Source organism: Rattus norvegicus, chromosome 6 (genome assembly GCF_021556685.1).
Source record: "Rattus norvegicus strain SHRSP/BbbUtx chromosome 6, alternate assembly SHRSP_T2T, whole genome shotgun sequence".
Classification (NCBI taxonomy): domain Eukaryota; kingdom Metazoa; phylum Chordata; class Mammalia; order Rodentia; family Muridae; genus Rattus; species Rattus norvegicus.
The window spans coordinates 33,058,509-33,073,863 of NC_141539.1; the positions used below are offsets into that span (position 1 = coordinate 33,058,509).

Genomic DNA, 15,355 nt, shown 5'->3' on the forward strand with positions numbered 1-15,355 from the left:
ACCCTTTCTCTGAAGGAAGGAAGGAAGGAAGGAAGGAAGGAAGGAAGGAAGGAAGGGAGGGAGGGAGGGAGGGAAGAAAGAAGGAAGGAAGGAAGGAAGGACGGACGGAAGGACGGATGGACGGACAGAAGGGCAGGGAAGTAGCTGGATGTGATGATTCAGACCTGAAATCACCACTCAGGTGATAGAGGCAGGAAAATCTCTAGTTTAAGGCCATCCAGGGTTATACAGAGAGTTTCAGGCCAGTCCGAGCTCTATAGAGAAATCCTGTCTCAAAGCTAAAATGAATGGGGGCTGGAGAGATGGCTCAGTGGTTAAGAGCACTGACTGCTCTTCCAGAGGTCCTGAGTTCAATTCCCAGCAACCACATGGTGGCTCACAACCATCTATAGTGAGATTTGGTGCCCTCTTCTGGTGTGTCTGAAGATAGCTACGGTGTACTCATATACATAAAAATTAATTAAAAAACCAAAAAACTGAGACCAGCGAACCCAGAGAAGTTTATTGGAAGCTCTGGGCCCGAAGACTTGTCAACTTTCAGATCCTCAGTGGTGAATGAACAGGCAGTCCTGTGGTATTCCTGTGGTATTGATGGGATTCTTCTGCCCTGGCAGGGTCTGCTGCCACTGTTGTCCTGTCCCTTAGTCCCTAAGGGGCTAAGAACTCAGTATTTAAATGAACTTACTTCAGCTAGCTGGGATGTCACCTCTACCCCCACCATTTTGCCCTCCAGAGAATCGGAAGTTGCAGCTTCAGGGGATGCAGGTGTCAGGATGGTTCTTGCTCCAGCCCCTCTGTTTTCACACATGCATCCTCTTCAGTTTAGTCCCACAGGTGCCTGGTGCTATGGCGACAAGGATCTGTTAAGAACTGCACATTGAAAATCCGCTTTTACATGCCTGTCTCAGATTTGGCTCTTAAGTTGCTTTCCCAATCTTGAATTTTGTTGGTAATGTCTTTTCCCTTGTTAAGCCTTTCCCTTGTTCTTGTCATTTCACATCTTAAAAAAAAAAAAAAAAAAAAAAAAAAAAGTCTGCTAGGTTGAAGAAGGTTGTAAGATACGGAGTCTAGCTGGTACTGCAGTCCTCTCCAGACATGGTGACACATGCCTGTAATCCCAGCACTCGGGTGGGGGGAGGCAGGAGGATCAGGAATTCAAGTTCTCAGCTGCATAGTAAGTTTGAGGGCAATCTGGGCTGTTAGACCCTCTCAGAAAACAAAAGTACAACCAAATGGGCTGTGAGGGTGGCTCAGTTAGTAGGACTTACTGGTCTGCCCTAGCTTGTGGGAGGTGGAGGCAGGAGGATCAGGAGTTCAGGAATGAGCATTTGCCCCCTGAAGATCGGTGTGTGTGTGTGTGTGTGTGTGTGTGTGTGTGTGTGTGTGTGTACACCTGCAATGTGTGTACCAGCATCTGTGGAGGTCTGAAGATGTCATCTCCTGGAGCTAGAGTTAAGGCTGTTTTGAGGCAGCTGGTGTGGGTGCTGGGCTAGAAACCAGGGTCCTCTGGAAGAGCAGCAAGCACTCTTAACCACTGAGCCATCTCTCCAGCCCCAAGGATAAGCACTTTTATGCTGTTGTTGTTATAAACATTATTCAGGGTCACGATGGACATGAATTATTGAGGAGAAGATTAAAAAAAAAAACTGCTGGTGGTGATGGCTGGGCTCATGGTGAGGATTTCTGTGGTGCAGCCTTGGACTCAGAGAGAAGGATGCTGTAGGTGCTGTCAGCTGCAGGAGTTTGCTGCTAGTTTGGGACAGTGAGTCCCAGAGCCCACTGCTCCCTGTAGCCAGGTTAGCTTGAAAATGTGGCTATTAAGTTTAGGTGAGGGGTTGGGGATTTAGCTCAGTGGTAGAGCGCTTACCTAGGAAGCGCAAGGCCCTGGGTTCGGTCCCCAGCTCCGAAAAAAAGAACCAAAAAAAAAAAAAAAAAGTTTAGGTGAACAGTGCTTGGCCACTAAATGTGCACTCCCTGGCTGCACACTGATGATGCTGAGGGCTTTTTGAGGTCTCTGGAGAAACACAAAGGGACCTAGGTTGGCCCCAGGACCACTGTTTTCTGTACTGACCTCTCACGAAGCTCAGGTATCAGGGATGTGGGTGGCCTGAGATATTTCCTTCCTTTCCACTCTTTCCTGGGTGTCTGCCCTGGTGGTCGGTGCCCTCTACTGTTCTGCCTTCCCTGACAACTCCCTTCTTTCCCCCTCTGTAGTCAGAGGCTCCTCTCCGTACTCCAGTACAGGTACCCCTGTATCTCTCTGGATTGTGAAGCAGACTGTTCCCAGCTTGCTTTGTGCCTGTTCTGTCCCCACTGTGGGTACTTGATGCCCAGCCTGTGGGCAGGGCTCCTGTTGCCCATGAGGTTCCAACAGCCTGGCAGGTGGGAGCTGGATGACACCTTGGGGGTCTGCTAACCCAGGGGGACCTCATCCACTAGCTGTGAGTCCAGCATTCTGTTTCACTGACTGAGTCTCTGGGCTGTCACCCACTTGTCAAGGTTGTGATGCGCAGTGATTGGTAACATCTATAGCCACAAAGGGGATGCTGGGATTTGTGTGAGGTCACTGGCCAATGGCAGGAGGGAGGCCTCTTGAGGACTGGGTTTTCTTTCGAGGCTGTGGAGTTGGGGATGGGGGTGGAGCTTCCAAGAGCACTCAGGCCCTCAGAGTTCAGTCATGAGACCTGGCTCACTCCTTACACATGTCCCAAATGTTTGAACCTTAGCCTTAGCAATAAACTAGGGAAGCACTTGGAGCTTGCCAAATGAGATATGGTGTCACTACGCAGAGCCACTCTCTTTGTTGACAGCCACTCTCTCCAGGATTTGGACAGCCAACCTTGAACCCAGTGCCCAGACAAGCTAAATGTTGTAGGGAGTAAGGTGTCTCCTTCCTGGAGCTGCCCTAGACAGAGTACAGCCCTTGGGCATAGCCTCTCCAGCAGTGCTTGGTTTTTAACTTCTAAGTCCCTTTCTCCTGGCTCTGCAATGTCCCCTCCCAGCTCCAGCTTCTTCCCATCGCTGCCAGTGCAGAGACCGAACTGGGGCACCCACCTCCCAGGCTATCACATCTCTGGGGAAGGGACCCGGCCCGTGGGAAACCCAAGCTCGGGCAGTCTCCCGTTCCTGGTTTTCCAGGGAGCCCTGGCAGAGGGGGCTGGGAAGAAAGGCTCAACAGGGAGGGGAGCTGGGAAGCAGAACAGGGAACTGGAAGGGGAAGGGTGTGGGTGGGCTTGGATCCAGCCTACCTCCTACTCTCCCACTCCTGCCAATCCCCTCCCCGGCAGGCACACACTCAAGGCAGGGACTTGGCGCTGTCTCTGGGAGGGGGTCGGGGTGGGGGAGCAGGAACCGTTGTGTGTCTCCGGGAGTGAAGGGGGTTGATTTGTGGCAGTAACACACCCACCCTGAGCTGTGGCCTGAGGCTCAAGCTTTGTTATTTCACTGGCTTGCGGCCCACACCTGGAGGAGGGAGGAAGAAAAACCCCTAAAATACAGCTGTGTAGAGCTCAAGCCCACCGGTTCTGACAGCAAATGGGGCCGCGAGAGGAGCTTGGAGAGGGCGGCTTGCGTGCCTGTTCCGCTCACCCCTAGGCACCCAAAGAGTGCAGCAAACCCAGCATCCCAGAACAGCCTGGGTTCAGGCCTCCGCTTTGTCAGTGAGGTGCCGGTCCTGGGCAGGCTGAGCAAAATGACATTCATTTCACTACATCCTGTGGCTGCTGCTCACTTCCTCCTCCACTCGAGGAGCAGCAGTGTGGGGGTGGGGGGGTCGGGTGAGGACAGATTAGAAGGAAAATGTAGCTGGGCTGGGGGCCTCTGGTGGTGGCTGGGGTTTCCCAGGGACTGGCTGGGGTGGGAGGGAGGGTTTCGGAAGTGTTCAGAGGGAAGAAAAGCTGAGAGGGGAGGAGCAGTAGGCCTCTGAAAGTCCCAACAGTGGGACACGCTACACCTTCGAGTTTCTGAAAGGGACTGTCACAGCCTCCGGGCTCTTAGAGGAGGTAGAGGCTGCCTCAGTTTCTCACACTTTGAGGTGTTGGTGAGACTGGGAGAAGAGAGGTCAGAGGCCAGGCTGGCCCTGGGCTGGAGGCTAATCCTGGGAGTGTCTGTGCCCTGCTGACCAAATTCTCTTCCCCGCAGGCAGAGCCACCCAGCGCTGAGGCATCACTTTCCGAGGGCTTGACATCAGGACCTATGTTTAAGTTTTAGCTCTTGCTCACAAAGACCACGATAATACCTTCTCTGAAGCCCTCGCAGTCCCACAGCGCCCTCGAAGCCCCAGCCTGCCTCCTACTGCCCAGCTGCCCGCAATGCCCTCCAGCGGCCCCGGGGACACCAGCATCTCCTCTCTGGAGCGGGAGGATGATCGAAAGGTGAGCAACCCTCTTGGTTCTTTAGGGCACCCTGTGGCTGGTGCCCAGGAAAGGAAAGGGTCCTGTCCCCACATAGTGACAGCTTAGGGATGCTGACCTGCTGTGGTGATGGGTCATGGGGTCACATATACTGATTATTTCTGCCAAATAGGTGCTGGGACACTGAAGCTTAGAGAGGGTAAATTCTAAGCTGAGGCACCAATCTGAACCCAGGCATTCTGGTTGCACCACCATACCTATAACCACTGTGGTCTCTGAGGCTTAACTTTAAGGATCCACAGGCCCAAACTATAGGTCTGTGCAGCTTTGAGGGGTCATCCTTGCAGGGAAGGGGGTGTCCAAACACCTGCATTTCTTTCTGGATCTGCACTATACTAGCTGTAAGACCTCCGGCATCACTGTGCCCCTGTTAGAGCCCCCCCCCCCCGCCCCGTATTTAGTCGCTTTCTGGGGGCACTGTAGACATGAGGTGATCAGCCCACACAGATATTCTAGCCTGTGGCTTTGCTCAGATGCTCAGGAGCAAGTGACGTCATCGACCTTTGGAGATAATGATGTCCCACCCACCAAGGCTGCAAGTGGGAGTCACTGGGTAACCTTTGATGTGGCTCCGGCATGGAACTAGTGACTTCTGTGTTTTCAGAGTCCCGTGAGAGGTGACCTCATCACCCTACTGCTGAACTCTAGGTTGGGATCAAGTCAGTCAAAAGGGATTTCATCAGATGGGTGGGAATCCCTCTGAAGGGGCCACAAAAAGTTGCCTTGGAGCTGTGGCCACTAACTGGACTCTGCGGCCCCTCTGTCAGTCTGTCAGCCTTACTGTCCTGCTTCTCTGGGGCTCTGGGAGAGGTGTGTGAGGTTTGTTCTGACAGGGTTGTCCACACAGGCCAGGGCCAGCGGCTGGGGGCTGTCACATTCACACTCAGCCCTTTTCTGCCTTGTTCATCCTTAGAGTGTATTTCTGTGTTCTCTCTATTATCCACCCATTGCTCCTGTTGTCTTGATGGCAACCCTTGAAACAACTGAGGTGCAACAAATGGCCAGGTTTACAGAAGGGGATGCTGAGCTCAGTCATCGGTGAGCCCAGATGGGATCCGCTCTCTTGCCTCCTGGATCTTACCTTACCATAACCACCCATAGCCCTGATGTAGACAAGGACCCTACCCCCAGTATACACACATATACATAGGTGTGCACACAAAAGGTCCGGGGGCCCAGCCTACAACCCTGCACAGTGCCGTGTGTGTGCATGTGTGGTCATATGTACTGACATATGTACTGACAAGATGGGAATCACTGTGACAGGGACCCTTGGAAGTTCTTAGTTCCGCAGCTCCTCCCCTTTAGACATGGTCTCATGCAGTCCAAACTGGTCTTAGATGCTCGGTGTAATAAAGGATGACCTTGAAGTTCTGTTCCTGCTCTCCACTTCCTGGCTTGTGCCACCCTGGCTGGTTTATACAGTGTTCAAACCCAGCCTAGTGTGTGCAAGACAAAGACTCTACTCCTGGGGCTACATCCCTAGCCTCTAGCCTCTCCTTTGTGATCTCACGGGAAACGACTAGACAATCTAAGTTCCCTGTGGGCCTTCTGAACTCCTCTTGCTCTCTACTCAAGGAGTGCACAGTCCCTGGCCATAATGGTGGCGATACCTACAGTCTCCTGAGCACTGCAGTGGCAGTGGTGGTGAAGCTAATTCCCTCCTTTCCTTGGGCCTGGCTTTCTCTCTCTGCTCGGCTGGGTAACCTCTTCTGCTCCATGTTCTATGGATGCTGATAGACCTTCACATACTCCAGACAGCCCCACAGCTGGGACAGACTCCTGTCATCAGACTGTGAACCCCAGCTTGCACAGCAGCGAGTCACGAGCTCCCTGTGCCATGATAGCTCACTCCAAAGCAGAGGAAGAAACGCTGAACAAGAAGTCAGAAGTCCCAGGCCCCAACGCTGGGGATGCCACCTTCGGGAGATGCGACTGCAGGCCATCTGGGCTGTGTTTGCTCAGCTGGAAAAGTGGGGATAGTAACTCTAGCTTTGCCCGTCTTACAGGGTGCCTGTGGAAGTCAGATGAGGTCACGGGCAGGGAAGTGCCCTGCAGACAGCAAAGTCTGGTCCAATTATGAGGGATTACGAATGCTATTATTATCTACCCATAGTAACTGCTCTGGCTCTGGTGGCAACAAACACACGCCCAGCCCTAGATCCTGGGGCTGATAGAGTGAGCATATTCACATTCTGGCAGGGGCCATTATGCCAAAAGATGACAGCAATCTGGAGAGACAAAGGCTAGAGCTGGGCCTCCTTTCAAACCACCTACACCCACAGCACACATCCTGGTTCACCTGGCACCCATGGGCTGGCTCCAGCAGAGCCACCTGGTAAAGGCAGGTAGAGACACTGACAGTTGTCATAAGGGTCCTTAAAAGCCAGCCTGGGACAGGGACATTGTGTAGTTGTATAAGGGCGACATGGACTTGCTCTACAGCCCAAGAGTCTACAGAGCCAACACAGACACCTGGCACAATAGAACCATCTGCTGCGCCTGAGGGGAGGGGTGAGGCTCCCGCTGGCCCTTTCCATTTAGCAGCCCCACCTGCCTATCTAGCCTTCTACCTGCAGCCTCCAGATACCATCTATGCCCTTCCTGGATTTTCAGGCCTTTGCTTTTGCCTTACTTCTCCTGCTAGCTACTCCCTTGCTCAGTTCCCTCTCTGGGAAAGCCCTGGCTGTAGTCTCTTAGATTACAGTTTGCAGACCAATCATTCTCAGCCGTGACTCCCAATACATCCATTTCAGCATCACTGCAAACATAAGGGAGTTGCAAGGTGCAAGCCCCTGCTGGTCCTACAGAGTTGAGAGCTCTGGAGTTAGGACCCTGGGAGTCTTGTCACTCATGGCCCAGGAGTGACATCCCTCTCTTAGTGATTCCCAGGGTCTGCAGTGGCTTGAAGTAGGAGGAATGCCATGGATGGGAGCCAAACGCATCACCCCCACCAGGGAGCCCAGGGCCAGGCAGATGGGGTGCAGAGTGGGGTGACAGACAAAAGGGCTGTGCTTGTCTCTGAGAATACACAGGGATTTGTGGAAGTGAACTCCCTCCCTGCACCCTGCCATCAATGAGCTGGGGAGCAGCTGTTGCTTGTGGAAGCCGAGAGCAGAGGGCTGGTGTGGGGAGACGAGGAGGGCTATCCCTGTGACCGGGCTATCTCTGTGACTGGGCTATGTCCAACCGAGACCTCCATGCTTCCCTTTTCTCTGGCTTCAGAAACCTTGTGGCCGAGATGCGCTGAGCATTGCTTGAGACACACTAGATGAGTTATGTTAATTCTTACCATTGCCCCAGAAGGCACTGATATTTTCACGAGTCTCTCTTGGTAGGGACTGAATTGAAGCTTGGAGATGCTAAGTCACAGGTCTCCCGGTTTGCTGTTCAGGGTCCTGCGAGGTGGAGTGGAGTGAGCAGCGGCTTCCAGATGTGCTGCTCTGCAGTGTTGCGTGGGCTCCTCCTCTCTGAGGTCAAGGGTGTTTATTTAGAGTCTGCATAGCTCTTTTTTTTTTTTTTTTTTTTTTGGTTCTGTTTTTCGGAGCTGGGGACCGAACCCAGGGCCTTGTGCTTCCTAGGCAAGCGCTCTACCACTGAGCCAAATCCCCAACCTGCGTAGCTCTTCATGTGTGGATGTGAAGGCCCATCCAGAGAGAGAGAGAGAGAGAGAGAGCGCGCACTTTCCTTCATTGGAGACATTGCTGTGAGCATCCAACTGCTCCCCCTCCCCCACTCTTTGGAGATACTGTTCCTTTCCTCCCTCACTCCATCCCTGTATTTTGTCAGACTCCCTTACCTCTCTGAGGGCCTCACACACAGCTCAGTTCCATAAGTCTGCAGGATGAAATGGATGGTCCTGGAGGACTCCTGAACAACAGGGGTGGGAACTACGAGATGGTGAGGCCATGCCACAGTCACTCAGGCAGGTGGCCCCTTCTGCCTTTCCTGGTGTGGGGTAGAGGAGGCTGCAGGGGTGCAGATTTGTGCTGGAGAGCTCAAAGTATGTGTGTGTGTGTGCGTGCATGTGCATGTGTGTACATGTGCTCGTGGGGCAAAGGCTCAGGCTCTTTCTTCCCTCCTCCAAGTGCAGCCCAGAGACCTGGCAAGTGCAGGTTTCCCTTGGCACTGACTCTTCCTCTGTGTGACATACAGCTCAAGGGCATCCTTGGTGAGGTCCTTGCCAGCTCCACAGGTCTGCAGGAGTGCAGTGTTGTATGTAGGGGCTCTGCTGTGTGTGTGTGTGTGTGTGTGTGTGTGTGTGTGTGTGTGTGTGTGTGTGTGAGCATGTGTGCTACGTGTTTCTGGGTGCCTGCGGAGACTAGAGGTTTGGACCCCCTGGAACTGGAGTTGTAGCCCATTGTGAGTTGCCTGCTGTGGGTGCTGGGAATAGAACTCAGGCCCTCTGAAAGAGCCGATACACACTTTTTTTTTCTTTTTTCTTTTTTTTCGGAGCTGGGGACCGAACCCAGGGCCTTGCGCTTGCTAGGCAAGTGCTCTACCACTGAGTTAAATCCCCAACCCCCGGATACACACTTTTAACCACCTAGCCACCTCTCAAATAGAGAAAAACTGATTTTTTTTCTTTCCACATCATGATGACATGTACATCTCTACCTAATGGAGTAACTGAATGCTTGGCACTGGGGTAGGCTTGTGATGTACATGGCCCACTAGAGCTGACCAGAGCCCAGGATTGTCTTATATTGTCTAAACTTCTCTAAAGTTAGGTGCTATGACCCGGCAAGTGTGCTCTCAGCAAGGCCTCAGGTGTGGTCAGCCAGGCCCTAGATACAGACCTGGATTTGCATCGGGGCTTCCTGCATGACTCAGCCGCAGAGCCAGCACCCTGCCTGCCTGCCTGCCTGCCTGCCTGCCTGCCTGCCTGCCTGCCTGCCTGCCTGCCTCTCTCTGGGCTGTGAGGGAAGGGAGCCATGATGGGGGTGTGTGGAGTATGGCCTCTATGAGCCCAGCATAGAAAGGAAGTTCCTTTCTCCCTGTCTGCAGGCACAAAATGCCTGAGGCCTCTTCATTCATGGAACAGAAGGGAAGCCATGGCAAGTGAAGACCGGGAGAGCTGCTGCCTGCTGTGGTTAGCTCCAGGAGTCTGAGCAGGGACCACAGGCTTACAGTCGCATTGGTCCTTCAAGTCTTAAATGATAAGGGGAGGTCTGGAACCCAACCCTGTTAGGGAAGCAGGTCCCCTAGGGTAAGTGTGGGGAAGACTGGAGTCAGCCATGTAGAAGGACATGGAGAACTGGCCTTCACAGGTATCCCCTCTGGCCTGGGCCCAGAAGGCCTGGCTGTGCCTGTTGCTTCCTTTGTAGAGCCACAGGACAGTTAAGGTGTCAGCCACCAGCATTTTACTTCGCTGTAGGTAGGGTATGGCAAGTTAGCCAGGCCTCTCCTTTACCCAGCAGTCACTGCTACTGTTCATAGTCACCTGGGAAGCACCTGCTGCTTTTGTCCCCATCCCACAGGTGGGGAGCCAGGAGAAGCCAGGGAACCTGGCAAAGGCCAGGTGGCTGCAAAGTTCTTTCATCTAGACTAGCTGCTTCTGTACATCGGGGGCAGGGGGGTGCATCCAGACATGGTAGGCTACGGAAGGAGCAGGCATGAATGTGCTTGGTGTCCATGGGGCTGGCTGCAAGCAGAACAGTGGGTATTTTACTTGGGAGCTCAAGACCGAGTTTCATTTGTATTCAGTGCACAGTAGGTATTCAGTGGCTAATTTCAGTGTTGCCTGGCCTAAGGGTGGAGGATGAGATCCAGCCTTCTGTGTGTTTGTTCCAGAAACAGCTGAAGTGAGTAGTTTGTAGGGGCAGGATGGAGGAGGTCCTGGCGGGCAAACTACTTCTTTTTTTGTTTAGTTTTTAGTTTTGTTTTTCTAGACAGGTTTTTCTCTGTGTAGCCCTGGCTGTCCTGGAACTGGCTTTGTAGACCATGCTGGCCTTGAACTCAGAGATCTACCTGCCTCTGCCTCCCCAGTCCTGGGATTAATGATGTGTGCCACCTCTGTCCCGTGCTGTGGAACAAGAACCACCTGCATAGGGGGATGAGGCATGTCGCATGTGAGCGTGTGCATGTAAGAGCTGTGCGTGTTTTGTGCAGGTCTGTGATGCCCTGCTGGGGCTCCTGTAGCAGGGTGCTCAGGCAGCCCAGGACAGGGCTTTGCCTCCTGCAGAAGACAATTCTTTCATCAAATTCCACGGCCACAGACAGTTCCTGGGAGGTCAGCCAGCTGGCAAAGGCTGTGCATGCTTATTGTCCTGGGAGGCCTAGGCAAGTAGCTGGCTAGATCTGGCAAGTTCATCCCCTTGACTGAAAAACCAACTTGAGGCATCTGCTCAGCAGATTCTGGGTCAGTGGCTTCTGCTCTAAGCACTAACGGGAGCTTGGATGTCTCTCTGGAAAAGGGCTTCAGGCGAAATATCTCTTTTGGGGGACAAGGAATGATGTCTGGAGCTAGAGAGGCAAGCGCGAGTGTTTGCATGCCAGTGAACGGGAGGTGTGCTGTCAGTGTGCACTGTGTGTGTTTTCACCGTGTGCGCATAGAGCATGGCATAGGCGGATAGGCGGATAGAGAGGCAGGCTACATTCGAAAGACCCACAGGCTGGAAACTGAAGATGGGAGCTGTTGGTTCTGAAGGCTTCCTCTCCTGCCTCTGCCTTCTACAAATCTCATAATCTCTCTGAGCTTTGGTTTGCCACCGGTGGATGGGAGAACATGACACCCACTGTGACTTCTGCCAATCGTAAAAATAAAATGCAGTAGAGCCGGGCATGGCAGCGCAGGCCCGTAATCCCGGTGCTCGGGAGGTATCAAGAGGATCAAGGCAGTCTCAGCTACCTATCCAGTTCCAGGCCGGCTCCAGCACATGGGAGCCTGTTTCAAAACCCAACGACAAGAAAGACTATATGGAAATGCTTGGTTGATTTCGCTGTGTTGTACAAATGCGAGCGATTATTGTTGGCATAGCCCAGCTTGTCAGAAGGCAAAGATGTGTGCAGCTTAAAATATTCCATCCAGTGAGCTGTGCTGAAATGTAGGTCAAGTCATAGCCTCAGAATTTTAGAGAGAGGCTGGTGGGAACCACCTAATCTAACAGGCCACCCTAGCTGAAGGGTCCCCAAAGCTGTAAAGACTTCCAGAAAAGGACAGTGACAATTAACGTTTAAGGGATGAATGATCTATTTAGGTTGGGTGTTGAGGATCCTGAACTCATGGACATTCTGAGTTACACAGTGAGGGCCTCCCTCAACACACAAACGGGAAACCAAACAGGTCTGATGGCTCCTGCCTATTAGCAGCCCCTGAGGGGAAGTCAGGAGGACTGCTGTACGTTTGAGGGCAGCTTACGCTGCACAATGAGTTTTAGACCCGACTGGGCTAAGCCCATGTTTAAACCCTGTTTGTAACTGTGGAGACATCTATGTGATTCTGTGCCCTGTGCACTGTATATTGCACAGGTTTGCATGTGTGTCTCCTTTGTGCATGTGGACCCTCTTCTTCACTGAGTATCTGCTATGTGACAGTCACTCCTCTAAGGGTTGTCCAGTGTGTCTTGTGCTGTCTGTCAGGTTAGGCTTTTTCTCTCTCTCTGATGTTGTTGGTTTTTAGAACAGAAACTCAAGTACTCTAGGCTGGCCTAGAACTTCTGATCCTCCTGCCTCCACCTCTCAAGAAGTCCCTACTGGCTAAGCACGTTAGTGCAAGCCATAATCCTAGCACTGGAGGCAGGAGGATTACAAGTCTGAGGTCAGCCTGAAATTCCTGGGGAGGCTCTGCCTCCAAAACCAAACACAACAGCTCTGGTTACTCGATTCAAGGAGCTCATAGCATTACAGGGGCAGGCGGCTCTCAGGACCTATTCATTCCGTCTGGGTAGGGGAAGCAAGCCCAGGAAGCCTTCAGGGAAGATGGTCTAGGCAGAAGGAATAGCTATGCTTAGATGCCTGAGGAAGCAGCTGCTTTTGCACCTGCTGCCTATGTTGGGGCCCTGGGATGGAAAAGAGACACAGGCAGTTCAGCAAGAGCCCAGGGACCTTTGCAAGGACTAGGAGCTGGGCTTGATCCTGCAGGCCCCTGGAGTCCCCCTCAGAGAGGGTTAAAGCTCTGTAGAATGACATAATCCACCTTGCAATTTGGAAAAGTCGGCTGCCCCAGCATCCGCATAGCTCACCATAGCAACGGGCAGCAGCCAGATGTTGGGATCTGTCTGCTTGTGAGTGATGGCTGCACATGGAGGGGAAAGAGCTGGGATTTGCTGGAGGCCAGGAGGGGGCCTCTGCTGGCGGGCTGGGAATGCTGGCCTGTGTGAAACATTCTAGTCAGGCTGTATGGAGGCAGGAGGAAGTAAGCCGGTCCCCAGTGACTGTCACGTGCCCGTGTCCCTCTATCGCCTTACTTATTTCTCATGCTACAGCTGTGAAGCAAGCATGATTTCCATTCTGTGATAAGGAAAGAGGCTGCAGAGACCTAAGGTTGAGGTGGCTGGTAAAGGGCACAGTGTACGTCCCCGTTCAGCCCAGCCCTGCTCTTTGCAAACCCCTTGTCTATAATTTCACCCACCCCCACCCCCGCTACAGTTCTTGAAGGGGCTAATTGAGACTCCCACCCTGACAGATGAGCAGACCAGCCTGGGCTCAAATCTGTTCCCACTAAATGTGCTGCTCTTTCCAACTGCTCAGGTTACTAGAGCTCGGGTTCTTGCATTTCAATATGAGAGACACCCCTTCCTTTGGTGCTGCTTGCAGATTTGAGAAGCGTAGCCCACATTCCTTTGCTTAACCTGTCAGCACTGACACTGCATAAAACAGGCCTCTGACAGATGCTCTGATAGACCTTCCTGGGGTCACCGAGGGCAGCAGGCCATCTGCCCACCCACTCAGTGTGTCAGCCCCCCCTGCCCGGTGGTAGGAACCACAGGCGGGCTCGGCGGAAAGCACACCCTCCATTTTAGAATGCCGTGTTGCTAACTTGCTTTCTGCAAAGGTGGCTCCTTCTTCCTAGGCTGGGTTAGCCTGAATCGAACCCAGCAGGAGCAAACATGTGCTGACTGTATGTAGCGTGCCTGGACAGTTTGTATGGGGTAAAACATATGAGCAGCACATGGAGGGACCACATGGCATAGGGTTTACTGTTAAAGACCCTAGAGGCCTTTCCCACGAAGTCATGAGAACAGAGGTTTGTCTGTTACCAGAAGGTCAAGTGTCTTCAGTTTGGCTTGATTTCTGTTTTTTGTTTTGTTTTGTTTTGTTTTTGTAACAGCTGAAGATGGTTTTTGAACACTCCATATAGCCAAGGCTAACCGTAACACATGATCGTCCACATCTACCTCCCAAGTGCTGGCGTTGCAGGCATAGATCGCCACACCTGGTGTAGGCAGCGCTCAGAATCCAGGCCTCGGTTTCAAGCACACTAGCCAAGCAATCTACCAATCTAGCCCAAATGGCTTTGGTTTTTGGTCATTGCTGTATGGTGGCCTTTTTTTTTTTCTTTTTTCCTGATTAATGACCTAGACTGGCCTTCACTCTTTGTTTTTTTGTTTTTGTTTTTTTTCAGACAAAATCTAGAAAGTCAAACAAATCCCAAACACTGTAATAAATGTAGTTTGCTAAAGAAATACTAGTTCAAACCCCAGAATTTCTGGGCAGTGGTAGCTCTAGGATCCACCTAGGCTCTGAGGGAGAAACAGTGAACAGAGCAGACAACAGACCTGGTATTTGTTCACTTTAGAAACCAAAGGCAGGCAGCTGTGTTCTTACCCTATCCTGTGACTGAGGAAGCTGAGCTCAGGGTGGGAGGATCCATGATGCAGACCCAGGAGCTGCAGACCTGCTTTAGTCGCCTCTATGACCTCACCCTTCCCCTGATATTTCCTAGAAAAACAGTCACAAACTGTGGTAGTACCAAACCAAAAGCGATGTCCTGCTCCCGAAGTTGTCATACCAAAGTAACCCACACACTCTGAGCTGTGTGTCAGATTTGATCTGCGTGTCCCCACTAGTTTCTTGAAGAGGTGTCCTTAGGACCTTGGGACACAACTCAACAGAACAACAACTGGACAGAACCAACAGCCTGGCTTCTCGTTCACGTGTGTCCTTGGGCTACCTGTGGCAGGGCCCCTTCTGCTGCCTGTCTTCCTGGAGCCTTCTAGCCTCACCTCTTTGTCAGCCTCTCCTAAAAGGAACAGCCAGAGGTCAGTGGTCCTGGAGGCAACCTCTCGCTCCACACTGGAGCCTCTGCTTGCTGGCTCCCTCTGGAGACCATTTATGGCTGGACCCTTACATGGTCCCTTCCAGTGCCTCTCCAACCCCTTGCCATGCCTCATGTCCTTGTGCCTTGCCCAGTGGCAGTGCCCTCCAAAGCCAGACCTCCTTGACATCATCTTATCGGGTCTCCTGCCTGCTAGCTTTTCCTTCCTTCTACAGTGCACTGGAGACCTCTTCTGTCTGTCTATTCTGTCTCCTTTGTAAGCTGGACAGTCCCCGCTGGACAGTCCCCGCCAGTAGGTGCTGAGGTATGCCTGTCTGTCACCTCCACTCCTCTCTCCAGAGGCCTGTTAGGACTTGAGCTGTGATTGTCTGCTTCCTAGACATTCCATGAGTAGATGGACGGATGGGCAGACAGACAGATGGGTCAGCATTGCTATCACCGTGTGTGAGATGCCCGTGATTGGTCACTGTAGGTCTTGATTACATGCCCTCCCAATACCTGAAAATGGATGTGGTGAACCACACACTATTTTGAAATCACAGAAAATGAAAGTTGAGTGGGATGTGGAGGACCATTGCGAATCTCCAGGAAGCATGGGCGCCCTTGCCTTCTCTGTCCATGGTACCAGTGTCTCTGTGGCTTGGCTTCTGCAGTGAGATCTGCAATGCCATTTTCAGCAGCTAATTTCAGGTAGGGCTTGGGGAGCAGCCTGCTGCCCTTGGTC

General features: G+C 52.4%; 1 protein-coding gene across 9 annotated transcripts in view; it reads left to right on the plus strand.

Annotated features, from left to right (window-relative positions):
* The window catches only part of Dnmt3a (DNA methyltransferase 3 alpha), a 110,206-nt gene that overhangs the window by 26,532 nt on the left and 68,319 nt on the right, over positions 1–15,355 (plus strand). For 8 of the 9 annotated variants that reach the window (XM_087554164.1, XM_087554168.1, XM_087554160.1 and 5 more), the window contains one exon: positions 4,141–4,373. In XM_087554164.1, coding sequence (XP_087410290.1) covers positions 4,311–4,373 — 63 coding nt within the window. In that variant the 5' untranslated portion in view covers positions 4,141–4,310. Of the gene's footprint in view, positions 1–4,139; positions 4,374–15,355 lie in introns of those variants that run through there. The other variant, NM_001003958.1, reaches the window with a different exon arrangement.